This window comes from Nilaparvata lugens, chromosome 11 (assembly GCF_014356525.2).
Source record: "Nilaparvata lugens isolate BPH chromosome 11, ASM1435652v1, whole genome shotgun sequence".
Taxonomy (NCBI): Eukaryota; Metazoa; Arthropoda; class Insecta; order Hemiptera; family Delphacidae; genus Nilaparvata; species Nilaparvata lugens.
This window is the reverse complement of record NC_052514.1, coordinates 4,596,886-4,621,870: the sequence shown is the minus strand read 5'-3', so window position 1 is coordinate 4,621,870 and position 24,985 is coordinate 4,596,886. Positions and strand designations below refer to the sequence as shown.

Here is a 24,985-nt window from a genome sequence, read left to right as displayed (position 1 = left end):
CATACTGATGATAATATTATACAGTACAATCATGGTGGATAAACAGACAGTTCAATTAATCACTATAATAATACTACTTATGTACTACTATAATAATACTTCACACATTATTTTTTGTGTTCACAGTCGTCAAAGCAATAATTCAATATAAGAGTGGATGCAGGAACCAGTTACTAGAGTCACTTTGTTGTCAACCCACTTTGACCCGGTCTTGCATTTTCTATCCCTGCCTTCAGGATTACTGCTTGAAGATTCTATTTCTTTAAACGGTGTACACACGTACGTTTGCCTCGGGTGAGCATACGTGTATGGGCTTGCATTCGCACGTGTGGACACTGTTCGCTGAGGCATGTGGGCGAACCGGAACCCTGTCGGTATTTTGGCGTGCTCAAAGGCGCCTCGGGCGAGCATTGAATGTACGTGTGGACGCGATTTTGCCATACGGGTGAGGCAAAACGTAAACATTGAAGGCGTCATAACCTAATTCCAATGAATTAGGTTAATGTTAAAGGTTATTAGGTTAAATCAAATTGTATCAGGTTAAATCAAATTGTGATCCAATAACTAATTGTAAATTGTAGGATTTTTGTAATTTTGTAGGATATGTGGATTGTCAAATATTTAAATAGAAACATGCATGGAGTATATAATTCGTATCATGATTAACAAATTTAGAACTGCATAATTTAAGTGAAAAAAGCTTCTCTACAGGGTTCCTACAAGAAAGTATAGCTCAATATTATTTTACTGTGGCTATCAAATCATCTTGTGTTTGTTTCATGTTATCAATCAGAGTTGTTAATTAAAATTGTAATCTTCAATATGATATTATACGTTTTAGATAGCTAGGCTATCTATAGAGAGATTTATTCAAACTTTGAACTAGTATTCCCTTGAAGGTAAATCTTGAAGCTAATCTTTTGGAGAATCTTGTTTTGTCATGTGTATGAGCAGAGTTAGTTTAAAATGGGCAGCAATTTAGTATTTGATTCAATTTATGGCTAATTTCCTTAAAGAAGACTGTCAATTTTGTGAGACAGTGTTAAGTGCTTTGATTAGGTCATCAAAACTTCTGGAATTATTGTAGAATTTTTCTTTTTTTGAGATTCTGAATAGATATTGGAAACCAACAAATGAATCGCCTAATGCCAAGAATCTCAAAGTTAGAGCCAATCGTTCTTGATGATATCATTTTTTGTTTAGATAACTAGTTGAATTAGATTCAGTACATTAACAACATAATGTTTTGACAACCTAAGAAAGATTGAATTGTCAATATTATGTCATGTAGCAATTCATTTCCTTACTTCAACCTACAATCGTTCAACCCACCAACATCGTTTGTCAAGTTTTATTTTTGATTTTATTATATAAGTCATTGAAATAAAATGATACTGCTGCAATTTGTGATAACTATCTTCAATGATGGAATGACGCCATTGTTGTCATGTTGTGGAAAATCTACATCTACCATGTCTTCGTGTCGTCTGCAAATCAGATAGCTTTTTGAATGCTGAGGCATACGTGGATCGCGTCCACAAGGACGTACAGTGAATGTTGAGGCATATGTACATACGATTGTTCGCGCGAATCTGTACGGACGTGTGTACAAGGCTATATGGTGATGATGAATTTTGAGTAACAATCTATAAAAAATTGAGTTGATTCGAAAAATGATATAATATTCCATCTGGAAACAAATTTTCACTAGTGAATTTCTAATGATATGATCTTGTATCATCAAGAATAATTTTTCTAGACAGATTTTTCTTGCAATGAGAATTTATTTCTTTGAAGATATCAAAATGGAGATGACTCAGATTCGATATAAATTATCGTGTATTATTTTCAATATAAAAATAAGGTAATGATTCAAAATATATTCCATCAAAAATACAAAATGTATTAGATTAAGTTGGCAATACAGTAACAATCAAGTCACTGAGTCTGTGAGTCAGTACTCGTCATGATTGCTATTCGTGCTTGATATTACTAACATCCAATTTACTACGCAAAAGAACAAAATAATACAGTAAGTAGTTACAATATGGTAATTTATTAAATTTTCTCTATGAAATACTCATTTTAAAACTATCTACCACCTTGAATTGTGCTAATTTCCGCTGTTTGACACTCATGCTTTCTGAGCTTTTTAGTAACCTATTACTCGGGGTGTAACCTCTACCTACCGAATCATTTGCATTTATTCTTGGAATTTCATTCAGATTGTTTGTTTCACTACCTACTAAATATTTTATTGTTTTTTCTATCTACGTATTATGATAGTCTAAATGTATTACAACTCTTAATGTATTGATAATCACAACCTTAGTTCACAAGGTAAATATTTTGTATTAGCTCAAGTAATTTCATTCTGACGTAGTATGTATTGTCTGTGGCTTATTGTTATGGTTGTCTTGAGTGAATAATACAGATAATCAAGTTTATATTTAGTCATGAATGCTATTCATTATGAAAAATGGACCTTACACAACGTCAACTAAAGCTATCCATTTGAAGTAACCTTATATATATATATATATATATATATATATATATATATATATATATATATATATCTATATATATAGATATATATATATATATATCTGGGAGAGGAATATCACAAGGTTTCCTTATTCTTTCGCTCCCTATTATTTTAATGATGTAGCCTACTTATTGTATGAATCAATAATTAATAAAAAGTAAATCTCAGTGTTTATGAATGCAATACCCAACGAGTTGACAACACTGTGAAATTGAATCTAGAATCAGCATGTCCATGCAATAAATTACATAGAGACATTGCATGCATACAATACTCAATGTATTTTAATCTCTCTTAGACTTTTCTCTCGCTTTTCACTGTTTTATATTGTTAAGCTGGATTCTCACATATCAGTGAACGTGTCCAGTAAAGTGAAAATATAATTCCCATGTGTTCCAATGAGGCTATTCATACTCGTTTGGCCGGGCTGAGTGTGAAAAGTCCCATTAGAAGTCCTTAGAATGATATTTGTACTGTACACTGCTATGTAGGAATACAGCATTTATTAGGCGATATTCACTCTCCCTAGACTTATGCCAGTAATTATCTCAATAAGTGTATTCTCTTCTTATGCCAGGGCATCAAGTAAGTAAGTAACTATTGGGGGATTCACTCCAAACTATCAGCATTGGTCAATGTTATTCATAAGGTTTGATGATATGTTGAATTAAATCTCACTAGAGAAATAGTATATAACGTCACAAGGATGGTAAGGGACCTTTTGCAGGCGAGAATGATGTTTCTAGTCGAGGCGTTAGGCAAGACTAGAATTTCATTCAAGAACTGCAAAAGACATTCACATCTAACTATTTTTTCTTCATTATAATCTAAAGAAGAATAATTGAGAAATAGAAAACATTACAATATGAAAATATACAAACAGTTAGTTAGGAGTTAGTCCAAGACTAGAATTTCATTCGAGAACTGCAAAAGACATTCACATTTAACTATTTTTTTTTCATCATAATCTAAAGAAGAATAATTGAGAAATAGAAAACATTACCTGCTCGTAATGAAGTTACTACATGCATTCTACAAACATAACCTAGTTAACAAATTCTGAATCAGGAATCTTGTGGAAGTTGACAAAACTTCCACCTGGAGCGCTGAAAGTGGTTTTTTGTAGCAGTTTTGCTGTTCCTATTTAGGAACTAGGAAACATACTCGACTGTAAAGAAAACAAATGGTTTCATTACAGTATAGTATGCTGTAATGAGAATAATATTTATATTTTTTCTGTATAGGGCTACTTTTATAGAAATAGAAAGAAAAATAAAAATCTTAGTACCCTTCTTGAAATATTTAATCACAACATGTTTCGGACATTGATGCCATTTTCAAGTGATCACTTGAAATAAAAATCTTATTCGATCACTTAAAAATGGCATCAATGTCCGAAACATGTTGTGATTAAATATTTCAAAAAGGGTACTAAGATTTTTATTTTTCTTTCTATTTCTATAAAAGTAGCCCTATACAGAAAAAATATAAATATTATTCTCATTACAGCATACTATACTGTAATGAAACCATTTGTTTTCTTTACATTCCAGTATGTTCCTAGTTCCGAAATAGGAACAGCAAAACTGCTACAAAAAATCATTTTCGGCCTCCATATGACGCACGAAAACCAGCTCATTACATCCAAGTGGGGCGAAAAATAAATTACAAGACCCATAGTAGCCTAATTAATATGAAGTACTGTCTTGTGAAGTGAGGTCCACATTATAATTGGATTATTTTCATCAAAATTAGGGAAACAGTTTTGGGTTGATCCTGTTGATTCTCTCCCAATCATTGATTTGATATGATTGTGGAATGCAATAAATAAGGCAGTGGAAAATATTGGAGAACAGCGTAGTCGATTCTCTGCCTTTCACTGCCTTCTTGCAGATAATGATATACCTATTGTCATATTAACTGATCATTCTTGTTGGAAATAATCAACTAACTTATACTTTATTCATCAAGAAAACATATTTTGCAATAATTTGATAGGCCTAATACATTTTCATAATATAGTTGAGATTAAAAAATATTTTGTTTTTTAATTATATTCCATCCTACATTGTTGAAAAAAGATCTGGCAACTATGTGGGGATAGAAAGGATACCGCTATTTGTTTTGTCAAATGATAGACAAGAATAGCAACACCAATGTTAATCAAATACTGTCATTATAAAGTGGACCTAACTTTGGTAAAAGACCAAATTCTTGAAGATTCTTCTCATTCATTAATATTTTAATTTATACCTGTAATCTGTTTACTTTGTTTCAAATACGTCTTCCCAAGAATAACTAACAGTATTCTCATTCACTAAATGAGTTTCTTGACCTAAGATAGTAGAATATTCTATTGAAACAAACACTTTTAATAAGTGACTCTTTTTTCCTGTTCAACGCGCATAATATTCTCCATATTACTGCGTCGAAATATTAATGCTTTTTGTGCCAGTACAATAGCCTTTTGGAACAAAACAGTTGCCATATTAAGATTGTTTCCTATGTGAATTAATGTCGAAAATAATGCTTGATTGAATGACTTGTCAAATTATTGCTGACTGGTCATTTCTTTTTTCGATCTACTTCTGAGAAAAATTTACAATTGAGCACAAACCAAAGTTCTATCAAATCATCAGGTAGAATTCAATATTTTCTTATGAAGCACTGGAATGTTTTCTAAAAATATCACGAGTTTATTGAAAAATTACATACATTTTTCAACACCAATGGAGGAAAATTAACAATTGAGCACAAACCAAAGTTCTATCAAATCATCAGGTGGATTTTAATATTTTCTTATGAAACACTGGAATGTTGTCTAAAAATATCACGAGTTTATTGAAAAATTACATACATTTTTCAACACCAATGGAGGAAAATTAACAATTGAGCACAAACCAAAGTTCTATCAAATCATCAGGTAGAATTCAATATTTTCTTATGAAGCACTGGAATGTTGTCTAAAAATATCACGAGTTTATTGAAAAATTACATACATTTTTCAACACCAATGGAGGAAAATTAACAATTGAGCACAAACCAAAGTTCTATCAAATCATCAGGTGGATTTTAATATTTTCTTATGAAACACTGGAATGTTGTTTAAAAATATCACGAGCTTATTGAAAAATTACATACATTTTGGTATCAGTGTTTAGACAACATTCCAGTGCTACTTTATGGATAAATATCACTTCATTTCACCGACAACAGTATCTGAAGAATATTTTTTGTTCATAGTATTATTTTATATTCATTTTGTTTATGATTATTCCCGTAAACTATTGAGAAATATAAAACAATACTGAGCAAAATCCTCACATAGAATTGAATTTTTATTATCAGTTCTGTAAAATATTGTATCATTTATTTAAAAAATGTTTATTTCCCAAAAAAAAACTAAAACTACAACATCAATTACACAAAATATTAGATAAATTACAATATTACATACAATAGTTAGTTACAAAAAAATCTTATAATGTGTCCTCTACTTGTTTAGTTTTTTCTGTGTGGAAATTGACCTACTCCACTATGGCGTACCATGTTCTAGAGTAGGTTTTGTTAGTTTTTTTGTGCGTATTATTAATTAGTTAGTGTTTAGTAAATCATTAGGTGGTTAGTTGTTATTTGAAATAATGTTTTCTATAAAATGTTAAATAAAAAATCATTCCCTGGTTCAAATAGCAGATGAATAAATCATATTTTATTGGTCATAAATATTTTGAGAATACATGAACCTGACATTTTATGTTACAGTAATTATTATTCTACTCATAAATTTATTGCTAGAACCTTAGCTGTTCTTGAAGATCAATTCGAAAACTCAAGTATTTTCGTAGTTATTCATATTCCCTTATTCTTTGATTATTTTTATCCTTTATTCAAAAATAATAATTATTGAAACGTTTATTTTCAGACTCTGTTGAAGTTGAAGTTTAATCCAGGTTAAAATCAGACGAAAATTAAGAAACAAGGAAAACTTTTTATGTTCTTAATTTCTCTCATATTTCATGTCGATTTCAAATCAAGAAGTTATCAATAACAGAATATGTTATTGTGACAATATCGTCTATGATTCATCCATATCTTGAACGTGATGTTTTTATAAGGTACTACTTTTATTTTTGCTTTTCATTGCAATCTTTTATGAAACTATCTGTATTAGTATGGATGTAGTTCAAATTTTAGATATACAGTAATCATTATTTACTTATTTCATTGACACAATCACAAATCATAATTATAATATATAATATGATTGGGAGGAGACAACAGGCATAGCCCAAAACTGTCTTTCTCCGATGAGTGGAAGAATTTTTTATTTGTAAAAATTTAGGAGAAGAAATTTTTACAAATAAAAGTTTCAAAAAAGAATGAGGTTGAGATAATCTTTAAACTGTCAGCATTCCCTGTATATAACATCAATGCTTCCCATTCATCCAATGCTGACAGTTTTGAAAGTGTATCTCACTGTAGAAATTATCTTATACTACTAACTTATCGTAGAAAAATGTTGTTTTTTGTGGTTTATTATGTTATCAGCCTTTGAAATCGTTACTGTTCAAATTAATTTTTCAATTTTTTCCTTGTTCCCCTCCCCTCCTGACTTGCAATGCTGGTTACCCCTCCCACCCCACTCCAGTAGACGTCTGTCTACCTTGTTGAAAATGTTTTGGATGTCATTGTTAGTTGAGATTTGGTTAATGCGAGTGAGTTTCATAAAGCATCATACTACTGTGTGATTTGAAGTTTAATTTCGGATTAATCGGATAGTTTGTTTTTCATCTTCAATGTGTGAATGAATATCTTACCACCATAACCAGTTTTGAAATCAACAAGATACATTTTGAATTTTTCAAGTGATTTGACAATATTGTAAGCAGATCCCCATTGTTTTTAGTTCACAATACTATATATAAGTGAATCAATTTATATTTGAAAATTAATTTTATTGTCACTTTGTATCTTTTCATTACTTACTTCTCTCCTTAGTCATGACCAGAGATCTGAATTGACTGTGTCTGGACCTGTTTGGTCCTTCTCATAATTTTTTTAAAATTATTTTATTATTTTACAAAGGCGACTTTCTAGAAGTATTTTAAGCCTAGGTGATGATGATGGGATGAATGATAATACAATGAAGGTAGAGTTATGAATGAATAAAAATGATAGGTTATGCTATCCAATTGAATTGATTTGAGTCCACTTTTCAGTCCAGAAATAAATAAATTAGAAATTTTGAATTTGATTTGATTAAAAACCGAATATAATAGATTGATTACATTCAATAAACTCTCAGAAGTTGAATATATTGAGTTATTAAGAAAAATTTTGAACCAGAAATAAAACACAAACTAATTCATAGGGTTGACATATGAGTTATGTCAATAATAACATTTTCATTGTATGATTCTATAAACTGTTAACTACAATGTTTGTCATGTATGTTTTCAAATTAATTTTTATGCGTAGTAATTTGTAGAATTTGAGATAAAACAAATGCCAATTTATTTCTGTTTTCTCAACTACACTTTTCTTGTAATTAATTGAATAAATTAGAAACTGTCAACCCCTTTTTGTTATAAATTATTTCACATCATAGAACTACATTTCGTGGCATAACATGCTACACCATCATAAACCTGTTTTACTTTGAAAATCGAAAAAGAGTTCATCATGTTTTTCATTTGATTAAAATATTGAACAAACATTTCTACCATGAGGTTTTTAAACTTTGTTATAAATTATTTTACATCACGGAACTAAATTTCGTGCTACATCGTCATAAACCTCTTTTACTTTGAAAATCGAAATAGAATTCATAAGGCTTTCACTTGGTAAAATCTTGAACAAACTATCCCACTATGAAGTTTTTAAACTTTGTTATAAATTATTTTACATCACTGTACTAAATTTCGTGCTACATCATCATCATCAACCTCTTATACTTTGTAAAAGTAAATCGAAATAGAATTCATAATGCTTTCACTTGGTAAAAATCTTGGACAAACTTTTCGATCGTGAAAAATTGAAAACTGGTGATTTTAAAATACTTGCTTTTTCGTGACACAGGAATGTACCCTAAGAATGATTGAGCATCTTGAAACGTATGGGCCCAGTTATACAAAATGTCTGTTGAATTTTAACAGGATTTAAATGCCACGAGAACCAATCAGAGAAGGCTTCTTTTATGAGTAACTTAGTCTTCTTGAACAGTCTTTTGTGCTTCCGTCCTTAGTGTGTTGTACTTTGCTAGTTTGTAAAATATACTTGTTGTTAATATAAAAATATTGTTACTATGTTGATATTGTTACCTTTGTTACTATGTTTATATAAACATCTTTAAGGAAATGATATACTTATATTATTTTAATTTATTAATTTATTTTTAACTTTGTTTCAGTGAATACTAATGATGGCGGATTCTATGACCGCTCAGTCGGTACATACTATCAACCCTAATACAGCCAATGTTGTCAAAGAGGGATGGCTGTTCAAAAGAGGTATGATGTTTTTCATTTTCTTGATTTATTAGAACTAGTAAATAAAAAATTCGTTCAGGTCTGCTGCCAGTAAAATAGTTATATTCCTCTATAGTGTGATTCACGTTATAGAGACAGCACTTAAAATTGGTTTGCTATCCTTGTATGTCATTGGAAAAGCAGATAGCTCTATCCTCTTCTACCTACGCACCGTTGCCAAATAGTTCAACAAAATAATATAATGAATCTTCAAAATATTTGATCCCAATTATGAGCATTTTTATGACTAAATCATGAGAAGCTATTTTTCAAGGTGAATATAAGGCTATAGTGAGGTCCACGTTATAATGGCAGTGTACGATTGACAATACTGTTGCTGTCCTTTTCTATCATACAACAAAACAGATAGCGCTATCTCTCTCTCGCTTTGCAATGTTGTCTGTTTGCCAGAATATTTTATTTTTACTTTTGACAGTGACTGTACAAAAGCATAGAGAAACGATAGCATAAGTAGATATCCCATGGTTTAGGACGTTTATGTCGCAACTTTTACTGTTATCCCAAGCCAATAGTTCACTTAGTTCTTTACTATGCAGCTGTGTGACGCTGGTAGTCTCTCAAATTGTGCCGTTCATACACTCTCACCCCAGCAAAACAGTAAACATTGACAGTAATCGGCTTGAGATAACAGTAAACGTTACGACATAAATTCCATGTACCATGGGATATCTACTTACACTATTGTTTCTCTATGACAAAAGTGAGCAAGCAATAAATTCTCAGCCGCCATTTTTTTCTTCATTCTATCAAAATACTTGAGTACACAAGTCGTATAATTGATTTAAAATGTATTTTTGAAACAATGAAATAATGTTTAGACATTACCGTATGAGAAACACAAATTAAAATACCTGAAATGACATTTTAAAAGTTGATACTAACCATCCTAGACTCCATCCATGCTTCAGTTAGCCTACAAGTATAGGTTAGACCTACTCGTACCGGTATAATAATATTGAAAGGTTATTTCAGAATTATTTCCATTGAAATTACTTATTTTAAATAAAATTTATATTTTTCTATTATTTTTGAAAGAAATTGGAATAGAATACGTACCGAATAACTTAATTCCTATTGTTTTGAAGTTCAGATTGGTGTATCACAGCTTTTCAAATTACCCGCTATTTCAGGTTTGTAAATCTGATCTCAGTTAGGCCTATAAGCATAGTTTAGAATCAAATTATGAAAAAAAACTATTTTATTGATGAATTTAATTAATTTGAAATAAAATTGATTATTTTAACAAAGGAATTAAAATTAATATAAGATCAAATTTAATGGGATAAATTGAATAACAGCTGTGTACACTCAGTGGCAAAATTGAGTCAATTTGGCAACGTTGTTTCGTATCTTTCTTCACTGCCATTATAACGTGGACCTCACTATAGGCGTACACCGGTCAGTCAAGACAAGACTAGTCACGATTAGTCACAATACTTCACATTGTTGCTTATGACGCAACACACACCGAAGAGTCAAGACAAGACTAGTCACATTTAGTCACAATACTTCACATAGTTGCTTATGACGCAACTCACACTGATTAGTAATATTGCAATTAGACATGTCTTCATAAGCAACTATGTGAAGTATTGTGACTAAAGGTGACTAGTCTTGTCTTGACTAACCAGTGTAGGCCCAGCCTTATATATTTGAGAAAAAAAATGAAATGTAAATATTACCCTTACTTATCAAAATAATATTTTTCTTATTTTTACTTTCCTTGCCCTTAACCATAGGTAAGGAAAGTATTGCTTTCCGAAAAAATTAAGGTACCCCAATTTCTAAATGTCTATACGTTTGCAAAGTTTGATTTTAGATTTCCAATTATCAGGTCTCAGATATAATTTAAACGAAAAATTTCGTGTGGAAAAGATTGAGCATGAAAATCTCTACAATTAATGTCCAGTAACATTTTCACCTAGAATTGGAAATAAGCTTGAAATTTGAGAAAATGTGATTATTCAATTGCAAACTGTTGATTCTATCAAATCATTCACTATGAAGAGATAGCAGATCTCGTGTGTCTCCAGCGTTATTGTCCTGTCATCAGCTGGCTCAGATCTTTGAATAGTAGACTTGAGATGCGCATGAACACTAGCGTCAGGTGATCAATTTTCATAACGGCAAGGAAAGTTGTGTGAGTGCGCCACACCAGATTTTATTACTAAACCGTTGTTATTTATTATAATATTTTTGAGATGTAATAATTGATCATTATCAACAATTAATTTTTTTATCAAAATGACTTGAATGACAGCTATGTGTTATAGAAGGCAATGAAAAATTCCCCATTGTTCGCCTGAGATGCAGTAAGGGTCGAGACACAAGAGGCGTTTTTCAGACGAGTCGGCACGACAGGAAGCTAGCCAATCGGAGAGTATCTTGTCATGCTGTGCCAGGATCTTGTCATGCTGTGCCAACTCGTCTGAAAAACACCTCGAGTGTCTCGGCCCTAATGCCGCATTCACACTATCGCCCAATGACGACGAGCACCAAAGTGTGGATTGGTGGTTTGCCAACGCTCGCCTTCACTGGCCTTCGCTTGCCATGGCTCCGATTTTTGTCGAGTGGCGAAGACGAGTGGCCAGCCGAGCATCCACTAATGGTCACATTGCAGTGTGGATGGCAAGACCAACGTGACCAAGCTTACCAGCTTGTCCAACGACTTGGCGTTAGTGTAGACTATAATGAGGTCCACGTTTTAATGACAGTGAAGAAGAATTGGAGAAAAACGTTGCCGATCGTCTGTCTTGTCAATGCCTTCTGTAGATGGTAGCTGATACAGGTTTATTGATGTAATATTAACGGTTCATTCCCGTTTAAAATAATCAATTATATTTTATTAAGCAAGAAATTATATTTTTCAATAATTTCATAATGAATTTCCATAATTAAGATGAAATATTTTGTCAATTATTAATTCTACTTTGTTAAAAGACGATCTGGCAACAGAGAAAAGCGAGAAAGAGATAGCGCTATCCGCTTTGTTGAATGATAGACAAGGATAGCAATACAATAATTGCTAATCAAACACTGTCATTATAACGTGGACCTCACTATAGGTGAAAAAGCTTGCAGGAAATTTAGTTGAAGGCGTGGATGATCCTCAAAGTAAAATTACGCTTTTAAAACTAAAGCCCAGTTGCACAGAAGCCGGTTAAATTTTAATCGTGATTGATTTCACGAGAACCAATTAGATTTTTTTTCTGTAAATAGATTTCTCTGATTAGTTCAATCTGTATTATTTTATGGCAAATAAATGAATTTAAATTTGAGTTCTCGTAAAATTGATCACGATTAAAACTTAGCCGACTTTTGTGCAACCGTTCACTAAAACATGTTCAGCTGTTGTACTTTTTACAACAGCGTGACTGCCGGAAGGTTAATTGTTGTGATTTGTTTTGTGGACAGGTGAACACATAAAGAACTGGCGTTCGCGCTATTTTCTGCTGCTACAAGATGGCTCGCTGATCGGCTTCAAAGCGAGGCCTGAGGGCCCCACGGAGCCACTCAACAACTTCACCGTCAAGGGCTGTCAGATCATGAGCATTGACCGACCCAAGCCCTACACCTTCATCATTCGCGGTCTCCAGTGGACAACAGTCATCGAGCGCACCTTCCACGTCGAGTCTGACAAGGAGAGGTTGGTTCGGAGCACACATGAATCGTGTAGTCGTCGTCTTATTCTCCTGTGTTCTTCTTCTTCTTCTCCTACTTCATCATCACCTTCTTTTTCTTCTTCTTCTTCGTCATCTTCTTCTTCTTCTTCATCATCATCATCTTATTATTATTATCATTCTTAGGGCCAAGCTACATGTGGCGTTTTTCAGACGAGTCGACAGGGCAGATAGCACTCCGATTGGCTGATTCTCGATCACTCAGCTTCCGAAGTCAGCTGATTCTGGAACGTCAACCCCATCAACCAATCGGGGAGCTTCCTGCCCTGCCGACTTGTCTGAAAACCGATTCGTGTGGCTTGATCCGTTTTCTCTTGTCTTCATCTTATTCTCCGGTCCACTTCTTATTCTCCTATCATCTTCTTCTTCTTCTTCTTCTTCTTCTTTTTCTTTTTTATCCTTATTCTCTTGTATTCTTTCCTTTATTCTCCTGTCTACTTCTTCTTCTCCCTTTTCTCTTGTCCTTTTCTCTTTTCTTTTTCCGTGGTATCTTCTTCAATCAATCAATCAATTTCTCTCCCTATTCTCTTGTCTATTTCTTCTCCACCGTATTCTACGGTCTACTTCTCATTCTCCTATCTTCTTCTTCTTCTTCTTCTTTTTATCCTTATTCTCTTGTATTCTTTCACTTATTCTCCTGTCTACTTCTTCTTCTCCCTTTTATCTTGTCTATATCTTCTTCAATCAATCAATTTCTCCCTATTCTCTTGTCTATTTCTTCTACACCGTATTCTCCGGTCTACTTCTTCTTATTCTCCTATCGTCTTCTTTTTCTACCCTTCTATCCTTATTCTCTTGTATTCTTTCCCTTATTCTCCTGTCTACTTCTTCTCCTCCCTTTTCTCTTGTCTACATCTTCTTCACCGTATTCTCCTGTCTATTTCTTCTTCTCCTTATTCTCCTATCATCTTCTTCTTATCCTTATCCTTTTGTATTCTTTCCCTTATTCTCCTGTATTTTCCTTTTATCTTCTTGTAGTTTGTCATTGAGCGCACCTTCCACGTTGAGTCTGACAAAGGAAGGTTGGTTCGGAACACACCTAAAATTTTATATGAATGTATATCCTAGGTAATTGATAGTCTAATGTGCATAGACTAGGCCAAGCCTCAACCGTTTATTACTTTACTGTATCCACACTATCTCCCAAATGACGACGAACGTGAGAGTGTGGATGGGTGGTTTGCCAGCACTCGCCTTCATTGGCCTTCGCTTGCCATGGCTCCGATTTTTGTCGAGCAAAGGCCAGCCAAGCGGAGGCGAGTGGCCAGCCGAGCATCCACAAATGGTCACAGTGCAGTGTGGATGGCAAGACCAACGTAGCCAAGCTTACCGACTTGGCAAGCCACTTGGCCAGCGACTGGGCGATAGTGTGGACTAGGCATATGGCCCGCCGCAAAGTAGACCCACGCTAATCCACGAAAAGCAACCCACGCCGTGGGATGTTTTGTAAACCATTGCTATAGAATTATTCATATTCAATCAGCTGACAAGTGGATTATTCATTGCATGTATTACACAGATGTCTGGAGAAACCTAGCAATGGTTTACAAAACATCCCACGGCGTGGGTTGCTTTTCGTGGATTAGCGTGGGTCTACTTTGCGGCGGGCCTAAGTCTTGGACTTAAATGACACGGTATTCAGTTGATATTTTTCAAATCAGTCCACTCTAGTCTTGTGTTACTTTATTAAGTGATACAGGTATGCTTGTGGACAATAGCAAATTGATTCAAGAACAGCCTTTCTGCTTTATATGTTGAATGTGCTTGGTTCATTCATGGATCAAACAAATTACCTTTAAAATACCAAGGGCAACACCAATGGTTCAATGATTTCAAACTGTTGATTGATTCATAATTTGCATGTTAATCAACGAATTTTTTTTATTTATTTCATTGACAAACATAAATCATAATTATAATATATAATATGATTGGGAGAAAACAACAGGCACAGCCCAAAACTGTGTTCTCCCAAATTTTTACAAAATAAAAGATTCAAAAAAGAATGAGGTCAAGATTTCACTTTTCACTTCAAAAAGTCCAATTTCCACTTCAAAACGAATGACTTAACTAAAAATTTTGAATTTTGATATCTAAAACCCAATTAAAAACACAAATATTTCACTCAAATCTCTACAAATTGATTATTTTTGAGTAACTTTGTAAAATTTTGAGCCAGAAAAGAAACACAACTCCACTATAAGCACAGCTGTTGGTACTGTGTAAATTAAAATTCATCACAGAGTCACATTCTTCTATAGTCTATTGTTGAATTATGTTTTATGAAATGTCTGAAACAAGTTTTTATTTAAATGTTTCTTATGTAACTCTTTAGTTTGTGGGTCAAGTGTAAGAGGAGCCTCTTATTGCCTCAATTTCGCCCACAACACCTGTAATGTTTTAAAGTGTTATGCTAAGGTGCGTACAGATATACGCACCGCAAACATGAGCAATTCATTTTTAATCAGCTGATGCCAAGCTTTTTATATCTGTATCTTAGCTTTTGGTAGATACTAGATATGTCCGAAGCTCCGCCAATTTATGTAGATGCATACAATATAATTATCTATAGTTATTATATTACAAATTGCTTTTTCATATCATATACAGTTCAATAATTATTTTCTTAGTCTATATTATGTCTATTCATCTATAATTTTTCTGTATTGTAAGCTATTGTATATAAGTGTATAAGCCAGTATATATTGTAATCTATATAAATAAAGTACTCAGTTAGTCAGTCAGTCAGTCAGTATCTGAGTTTATACTTTTTTATTCTTTCAAATGACAATAAGATGATAATTATTATAATAATGTTCTAATTGTTGAATAATAAACTCAAATAATTGAAAGTTTTTTGATCAGCTGTTTTAGCACACTTGAAATTTAGCGGCCGGAAAGAGTACTCTTTCCTCTTCTGACGTCAGACGAGAGTCGTCTGCAAACAATGTCTTTCAGATCTACGTAGGGACTGGAAAACAGCTGCTTCCTGTGCAGTGTGGCGAAAACATGTTTCTTGAGGAGCTCAGGGACAAACATTTTAAAAAGTTTGGACAATCATTATTTGTCAAACAAAAATTACTGTTTTTCCAAACATTTTCAGTGTTGATAGTTGTAAAACATAAAACCTGTTCTTCCCACTTACAAATATTTTTGTTTGGTGAAGCGTCCACACTGGCTACGGGCAAACATTGGTTGTCAAACATAATAGAATTTGCCCAAACGTTTTCAACAAACATGTTTGTCGAACATTTGTTCAGTGTGGACACGGATTAATTTTCCCATCTAAAGCTGGATTCGCACGCAACAGTGACAGTGCAAATATAATTCCCATGAGTTCTATTGCATCATTCCCATTCAGACCGGCCGACCGAGTATGAATGATCTCATTAGAACTTATGGGAATTATATTTTCACTGTCACTGTAGTGTGTAAATCCAACTTGATACTTTTCACCCCAACTTCCATTAATATTCAATTGGTGACAATATTATTGTTAAGTAACAATTCACCATAAATTATGTATCTTTTTCTCTATTTATCTCATTTTTCTCTTGAATTTGTCTTCTTGTTCCTAGAGAAAAATTGGTAGCAGTCATTGAAGGCCTGATGTAGGCTCCTTTATTCTCCACTGTATTTTTCTTTATATCCATATTTATCATAATATCATGTATTCATTTGTATTCTCTCACCAATTTTCTATCAATCTTCACAGAGTGCAATTAATTCCTAGCGGCCATCAGAGGTGTGATGAGCTCCAGGTGTGATATCCAGTTTTCCGCTGACGTTGACGTCCTAATTCGGCCTTGTGGTCTTGTGTTTAATGTAGATTATGTTGCTCAAAAATTTTATACCCAATTTCTGATTGTTGGTCCAGTGGGAATGGAATCACGTCGACCAATAGCAAAATTTAAACGGAACGCACGCTGTGTTGTGATCATGGAGTCTCCATTTTTAAGAAAATCTTCAACTACGAACGCACAATGTTGTCCCGACCAAGCCATTGCTCACACTTGAACTGCATGTCATGACGCGTCTAATGACACCATCCCCACCCTTCTGCTCCTTCCCTTCTTCGTGCAACGCCCTTCCAAAACCGGAAAGTTCAATATGACTCACTCTGTATATTATTAATCGAAAATTAAAATTAAATGCTGCTAATCAGCCCGAAGACTTCTGCTACTGTGCAAATATTGACAACAGGGTTAACAGCTAGATGGAAATTCGATGAGAGCTACTATCCAAACATTTGCAGCATTAATTTGGATTTTCGATTAATAATAACTTAAAAATATAATTGCCACAAGCTCTATTGGACTATTCACATTTTAGCCTAGGTTTCTCTGAACCACGAAGCGTTATTTATTTATTCGTGGACAGAATCACAAATCATATAATTATGATTAGGAAGGAACAACAGGCTTGGCCCAAATCTATTCCATTCCAAAATTTTGATAAATTAATAAAATGTCAAAAAAGGCTATGTTTCTTCTGTAAAACGTTCAAGTTCAATTTTCGTCCAAAAATATATATAAGCTAAACATTTTGAATTTAGAGAAATTAAAACACCAAACTATATTTAAATATAACTCTTAATTATCACTTCATATTGAATTAATCAAGTTATTTCATAAAATTTTGAACCCAAAAATACATACAACTTCTCTAAAGAATTTAGACGGATCGCGTGATCGGTCATCAGTGATACGCGGAAACCACGCGTTCGTGTTGAAAAAAGCGGGTGTTTCCTCTGGCACCAACCTCGCAGCGCGCGATTATATTTTCAGTCATAGACAACATAGATGTCTGACACGTTACTGTAGCTTTGATGCTAGACGAAGAGGATAATGAAGAAAATCTACTAATGAATTTTGTAAATGAAAACCCTTTGAACTTTTTATTGAACAGGTATCCGTTGGATAATGAAACCGAGTTTAGGGAATATTTTAGGCTTTCAATACATTTTGTTTTAAGATCACCTATTCTGTGAATAGTAAACCTCGCGCAGTTATGAACCACAGCTTCCTCTAACACTAATACTGTCCATCTGTAAATTCTGTCCTGTCCTGCTGTGTCGGCGAGATATCGGTGTGAAAACGGCAAATGGTTGATTTGGCTGTTTGGGTTGGTGTATCAACAATGCTCTTGAATTCAATGCAACATTGGATTCCGTAGTTACTGTTGCATTTTATAATAACCAGTGTCGTATCCAGGGGGGATATGGGGATGTATTGTAAAATTATGAAAAATAGTGAATGAATCTTAGTTGAAACTAAGCCTAATACTATATGGTGTTGAAGTTTGTATAATAATTTTATAGTTTCCTATCTAAAATGAGTAAACCTATTCAGGGTACTAAAACATTATTATTTTTTTTAAACAATTGAATTATTAGTAAAATTCCATTCCATTCTATTTGTTATTCAATAAAAAATCATAGGCCTATGACATTTTCAAATGTAAATCGAAATAATAATTGACCGAGCGAAGAGAGGTCTAAGATTCAAGTCGACGGTTTTGCATTTCTCTTAATGTTTGAATGTTTAAATGTTTATATGTTGCGCATTTACAGCGAAACGCGGTAATAGATTTTCATGAAATTTGACAGGTATGTTCCTTTTTTAATTGCGCGTCGACGTATATACAAGGTTTTTGAAAATTTTGCATTTCAAGGATAATATAAAAGGAAAAAGGAGCCACCTTCATACGCTAATATAAGAGTAAAAATCAGACTACAGTATTATTCATCGTAAATCAGCTGACAAGTGATTACACAGATGTGTGGAGAAGCCAGTCTATTGCTGTATTTCCATAAGGTCTATAGTTTCAATCAGGTACTTGTGGATGAGAATACTGCGTGAGGTCTACTGTCCACAGAACTACTAGTTAGCCAACTTGATCAAAAAACCTTGAATGAAATGTTATTTTTCAGTGGAAATCGCGTAAAATCGCACTTATTTGAAGATATATTATCAACATTTTCAATACCCCCACGCCCCCCCGGTGACCCCCAAAAGTTGAGGTTCTTCCTACGTCAATGTTATAATCCCCCCCCATGATTTTTTTCTGGATACGCTCCTGTTAACAACACGTCTTATCACTAGAAGATGGTGGAATGAAGGAGGTGGAATGGCGACTACTGGTTTTGCGTGCCACGCAAAAGTCTGGGATCCCAGACTTGAGTGCGCGACGCAGAGGGATCACGCATTGCTGATTTGTCGGGAATCACAGAGAATTGCGCGCGTGAAGTCGGAGAAAACAAATCCGTGGCAATAGCTGCAGCAGACTTTTGCGTGATTACGTCATCGCGCATCCCGTATCACGCTGTGACGCTGCGTGGTTCAAAGAAACCTAGGCTTTAGCCAGGCGGGCGAGTATGAATAATAATGATTCTCTTTTCTATGTGCTGTATTCTATTTTCAATCAATTGTTGTTAATATTGTGTGTGTTTGATAGAGAGGAATGGGTGGCAGCAATCAAGGGCGTAGCAGACCGGCTGGCCGGCATGGTCGATGTGGAGATGCTCTCCTCAGCCGCCTCCAGCTCCTCCGCCCCCGGGTGCCGCCTCCTCAGGCCTCCTCACCAACGGCAGCATGCCGCCCCTTGAGCTGGCCACTGCGGCTGATGAGTTCAATGTCAAATTCGCGCGGTTGGGGAACAGCTAATACGGCCAGTGGACGCAAGAAAGTGGTTAGTACTAGTTGATTTATGTTTGTTCTTATGGGAGTGTTCACACATAGACTGATGCCCGGTTGCAGAGTCGTTACATAAAATCAAACATAGCTATGTGAGACATAGTTTAAAATCACTGATATAAATGGTTGGTCGTTGCACAGTCGCTCAACGAAGCCCATTTAGTTATATCTCGAATTAGCATCACACATAAGTCACACTGCAGCTCTATTCACTTTTTTCCGTACATGCTTCTATCCAACCAATGACTTGGCATCGGGCAAAGTTTCAATCGACATCACTGTGAACAGACTTAAAAGACCTCACATAAAAATGATAAACAATATGGCGACTCTTGGCTTTTGGCTCTTGGCTTTTGGTGAGATTTCTCACCATATTTAGCGATAATACTAAAGATGGTTTTTAATAAACATCTTTCAAAAAAAGCTATCACAACCTCTAAAATGCATTTGGCGAGAATTGGATATTTGGCGAGTATAATGCATATTGGAATTAACAGCACGACTTCGAGCCCATAACTTAAATGACCGTTTTTAGCTATTGGAGACATAAATAAGCTCTTTTTGACAACTCTGCAATAAAATCATGTGTTTAATTGGGCGTTTTTAGTTTTTTGGGAGCTATAGTTTACTTTGACATCTGTGCAACGAAAAGTGGAGTTATGGCTTAATAAATAAGTTAAATGCCTGATTTTAACTTTATGTGACGACTCTGCAACCGGGCATGAGAGGTTCGTAGAAATACCAACCATTAGAAACTAAGACGTACTGTTGGACAGCTAAACAATACTATTGGCTCTTATGCCGCATCTTCGTATTGGCCCAATAAAGGCCAACGAAGGTCAGTTCTGGCAAAACAACCATCCACACTAGCATAGCCACCTCTAATAGAGGTGGCTATGACAATAGTCAACCAATGCGTGCCTGCTATGTCGCCCATGAGCCGTCTATGAGCTGTTGTCCATAATTTTATAAAAATATATTATTTTCTTGTCTGAGAAAATCTTGCATAATAATTATTTTCATGCCGCTGATATTCTATCAAAAGTTCTATTGAAATTCTGGTTGGAATCAATTTACAATATTCCATACAACTTTCGTTCTGTTTCCTTCTCGTGATTATTGAGTCTATCTATATAGCATACACAATATATTTTGAGAGCAGATTTTTTTTTCTGAAAATGGTCGAAGTAGTCGATTAATTTTGTTGTCCAACGAACTTGATCAGTAGAAAGGTTTGAAGCCTTATGTGTTCAAAATCTGAAGCTGATTGATCAAAAGTTATTGTGGAAAATACAAACAAACAGACTGACAACAATTTATACTTTGAGTCAAAAGTAGGAACTCACTAACGCTCGTTCAATGATATCAGCAAATCACTATATCAGCATTTGTTCAGCAAATCACTATTTGATCTTCTGCTTGCAAATCCCTTCTATTCTTTGGAGGAGTTTTTCACACATTTTTTAAAATTAAGTGTTATGAATATTTCACTGACGTTGCTGATGACTGTATGGTCCGATAGCAAAAGAATTGAATCTATCTATCCTTCTAAGACCGCTGTATCTGTTGCACAAATAGTCGCTATTGTGTGTTGCAATATAACTTTTGACGTGAACAATCAAAATTCAATTGAAATGTGTATATTTATTTATTTCATTGAAAATATCAAATCATAATTATAATATTATTGGGAGAATACAACAGGCCCAAAACTGTCTTTCTCCCAAATTTTTGATGAGTGGTGAATGGCTGTTGATATCTTACTCTTTCATTTGATGATTGTTTGTCCAGTGTGATTTATTTATTATTAGATTATTCAGAATTGTTTGTTTTAAATGGTGATCGATTTGACAGACGTTCGAGAACTTTGAGTTCCTGAAGGTGCTGGGCAAAGGCACGTTCGGCAAGGTGGTGTTGTGCCGCGAGAAGGCCACCAGTCGCCTCTACGCCATCAAGATACTGAAGAAGGAGGTGATCATTCAGAAGGACGAGGTCGCCCACACACTCACCGAGAACCGCGTGCTCAGGACTACCAACCATCCGTTCCTAATTGTGAGTACACTTACTATCACAGTCTTCTCATTAACACTGAATAATAATTCTTTTAGGCCGGTTACACAGCTCGACCGACCGTCAGTGCGTATGTACCATCCTGACCATACGCATCCATAAATCAGTTTTACACATTCAGAGCTCGACCGACCGTCAGTGCGTATGCACCATCCTGACCATACGCATCTATACATCAGTTTTTCTGACTCACAAAGTGGACGCTTTTACTGATTGTTTAATTGCAGCTTATTATCTTCGTAAACGAAAGATTCAAAGACGTAGATGTCAAGTTCATCCAATGGTCGCCCAAAGAGCATTTCAAGGGGAATTCAGTACCATATTTACATCATTGCTTGAGGATGGAGATACATTTTTTAACTACTTCTGAATGTACATCAGATTTTTTGATTAATTATTTCGAGCTTGTATCACCATTGGAAATACTTGCGGTCACTTTAAGCTACGGATCAAATGAATGTAGATAATAATATATGATTTTTCCAATAAAAAATTTAGAAATGATTGAAGAAATGTATAGAAAAATTCTGAATTCAAATATGACACTATTAATTGAATTCATTCATCGTGCTATTCAATTTCAATTTACAAACTCTTTATAATATGACATATCATTAAAAATATAATTAAATAAACATAATTACTCATACATATACTTGAATAAAATATAAAATCTAAATATAAATCTATGAATCATTCAATTCAATATCAGCTGATTGTCGGGCAGAGGTGTCAGCACATTGGTTATGTTGCGAACGGGCTACTGATCAGTACAGCTCTGAAAGCTTCTATTTGCTTCAATAGCGCGTCAGTCGACCGATGGAACGGATGCGCACGAGCTCGACCGATGGTCCTCGTACGCAGTATAAAACGCATGGTCCTCACCGTGCGCATGCGTACCGTCAGTCCTGCTCTGTACGGATACATGGAATATGCATGAAAAAGACAAGCGCGACTGACGTACGCACTGACGGTCGGTCAAGCTCTGTAACTGACCTTACAGATAACTCTTGAATAATGACAGTCCTCTTATTAAAACTGAATAATAATTCTTCTAATAATTCACGAAGAAACCAAAGCTTCAAGAAGAAAGCTCTAACAGGTCTGCCAACGATGCATACAATCATACTCCCAAATCTAAATGACTGTGTTATAGTTCTAAAGACTCACAGTTGGAGATCTGGTTATACACTAAAAATGTCTATCAATGCCTTGTATAGTATAATTGTGAAATAGCAATAAAAAACTCGACGAATGGCTCCAGACTAACCTATTAACACTGAATTACCAAAAAATTACTAAATTACCTATTACCATAGAGAAGCAATAGCATAAGTAGATATCCCATGGTATAGGGCGTTTATGTCGCAACTTTTACTGTTATCTCAAGCCGATAGTTCATGTAGTTCTTTCCCATGCATCTGTGTGACGCTGGTAGTCTCTCAAATTGTGCCGTTCATACACTTTCACTCCAACAAGACAGTAAAAATTGACAATAATCGACAGTAATCTACTTACGCTATTGTTTCTCTTTGTTATTAGCTATTACCAAAGCTCTTTCATTCAGGAGTAACAAGAATGAAGCATTGGAGGTGAATAATCATGAGATTGGAAGAGTACATGAAGTTAAAATTCTAGGAGTCACCATAGATAGTAAACTTTCATGGAAACCCCATTTAGAATGTTTGAAAAAGAAATTAAACTCTGCTGTATATGTGCTTAGGACCATGAAAAATCTGCTAGATATTCAAACTTTGAAAGAGGTCTATTATGCGCTATTTCATTCACATATGGCATTGCATTTTGGGGTAATTCTACGGATGTCAGCCAGATCTTCAAGTTATGGTAGGAGAGTCAATAAGAACTAGTTGCAGACTCTTTTTTAGCAATTAAAAATTCTCCCACTCCCTAGTTTATATATGTTGGAAGCAATTTGTCTTATAAAAAAAACGAGTCGATGTTTAAGAAGGGTTTTATAATACATTCCTATGAGACAAGACACAGACATTTACTCAGGGATGAAACACATCGCACAGCTTTATATGCGAAAGGGGTACCGTAACCAGCGTAGGTATTCATCTATTCAATGCATTGCCAACACATTTAACCTGTCAAACACTTGAAAAACTGAGAGTTCAGTTGAAGACAAAACTGGAAGGACAGTGTTTTTATTCGATTCAGGAGTTTTTCAGTTGCTTTAGTTCACGGTGATTTTTCGTAGACCTTTGAGAGTATATTTGTTACAATCTGTTTTATAAATGCACAATTTAAGTTGAATAATTTAAATGATTGACAAGTCCATATACCCCTTTGAGAGGAGGTCAGTGGCTGATATATTATCTATTCATCTATCTATCTATCTAGTACGCGTCCCGTATCTTTACCTCCGTGACTTTAAAACGGCATATAAGGCAAGGTATGGTTCACGGGGTAATATTCACGGCTTTGCAAAAACATCACACAGCTTCAGAGAGCCTAGATCTCTAAATGGAAGAAGCTCCCTACACACAGAGATTCTTCATGAATAAGAGAGTTGCAACGTATCACCAACAATGGAAAGAGCATGTTGAAGTGCAGTGTTGTGCTAAAATGACGTAACTCCAAAAAGCTCCTTGTGTATATTTTCGGATGCAACATGTTGCTCTTGAAAAGATACAAAAGTGCATCTGTTGCTTATTGAAAGATACATTTTCAAAAAGGTTCGATGTTTTTGAACCGGTAGTATTGTAGTCAGGTGGCCCTCCGTCGATAGGCAAAGGTACAGGATCCGGACTAAAAATACTTCATTCTTAAAATTGTGAGCCAGAGCAGTGCTCGTAATAGTGCATCAATAATAGACTAGGTTAAAAACTTCAAACCCACTTCCTGATTTGTTAAGGACCCACCTAAAACTGTAGCAACACTCTCATTCCTCACGCAGAAGCCAGGGTATATTATTTGGGTTTAATTACACTGTAATACTGTACAAAACAATACTTGAAAATGTGTGATAAAAACGATTTGTGTGTTCTTACACATGCAAAATGTCTGGGAAAGCATTCACTGGAAAGGTATTTTTACAGACTTATGCGTCACGAAGGCTCGCATTCCTTTTTGTACAGAAACAATAAGGGCCGGTTTCCGAGCTCGGGATTTAGCTAAGTTCTAGACTTTAACTGGCTTTAAACTCTGGAGTCAGAAAATTGGCTTTCCAAGTCAGAGCGTTAACGTAGTTGAGGACTTAGATAGACTCTGGAGTTTAGAGATCACGTTAGACCCTGGAGTTTATAATTTTCGCTTTCTGAGTGAAGGGCTTATAAGTCCAGGACTTAGATTAGATTCTCGCCTCTTTCCGAGTCAAGGATTTATCAAAAATCGTAAAGTCTAGTACTTGGAACAGCGTGATTTTAAACCCTCGACTGGGGTAGGGTTTAAATTCAAGTTTTAGACTTAACTGAGCAAACA

General features: G+C 34.6%; 1 protein-coding gene across 1 annotated transcript in view; it reads left to right on the top strand.

Moving 5' to 3' along the window:
• Nucleotides 1-1,927: 1,927 nt before the first annotated feature.
• The window catches only part of LOC111057761 (RAC serine/threonine-protein kinase), a 33,446-nt gene continuing 10,388 nt past the window's right edge, over nucleotides 1,928-24,985 (top strand). The window contains 7 exon segments of the mRNA XM_039437451.1: nucleotides 1,928-2,032; nucleotides 8,958-9,057; nucleotides 12,511-12,742; nucleotides 19,233-19,334; nucleotides 19,369-19,437; nucleotides 19,439-19,466; nucleotides 21,326-21,523. Of these exon segments, the coding sequence (XP_039293385.1) occupies nucleotides 8,967-9,057; nucleotides 12,511-12,742; nucleotides 19,233-19,334; nucleotides 19,369-19,437; nucleotides 19,439-19,466; nucleotides 21,326-21,523 (720 nt within the window). The 5' untranslated portion in view covers nucleotides 1,928-2,032; nucleotides 8,958-8,966.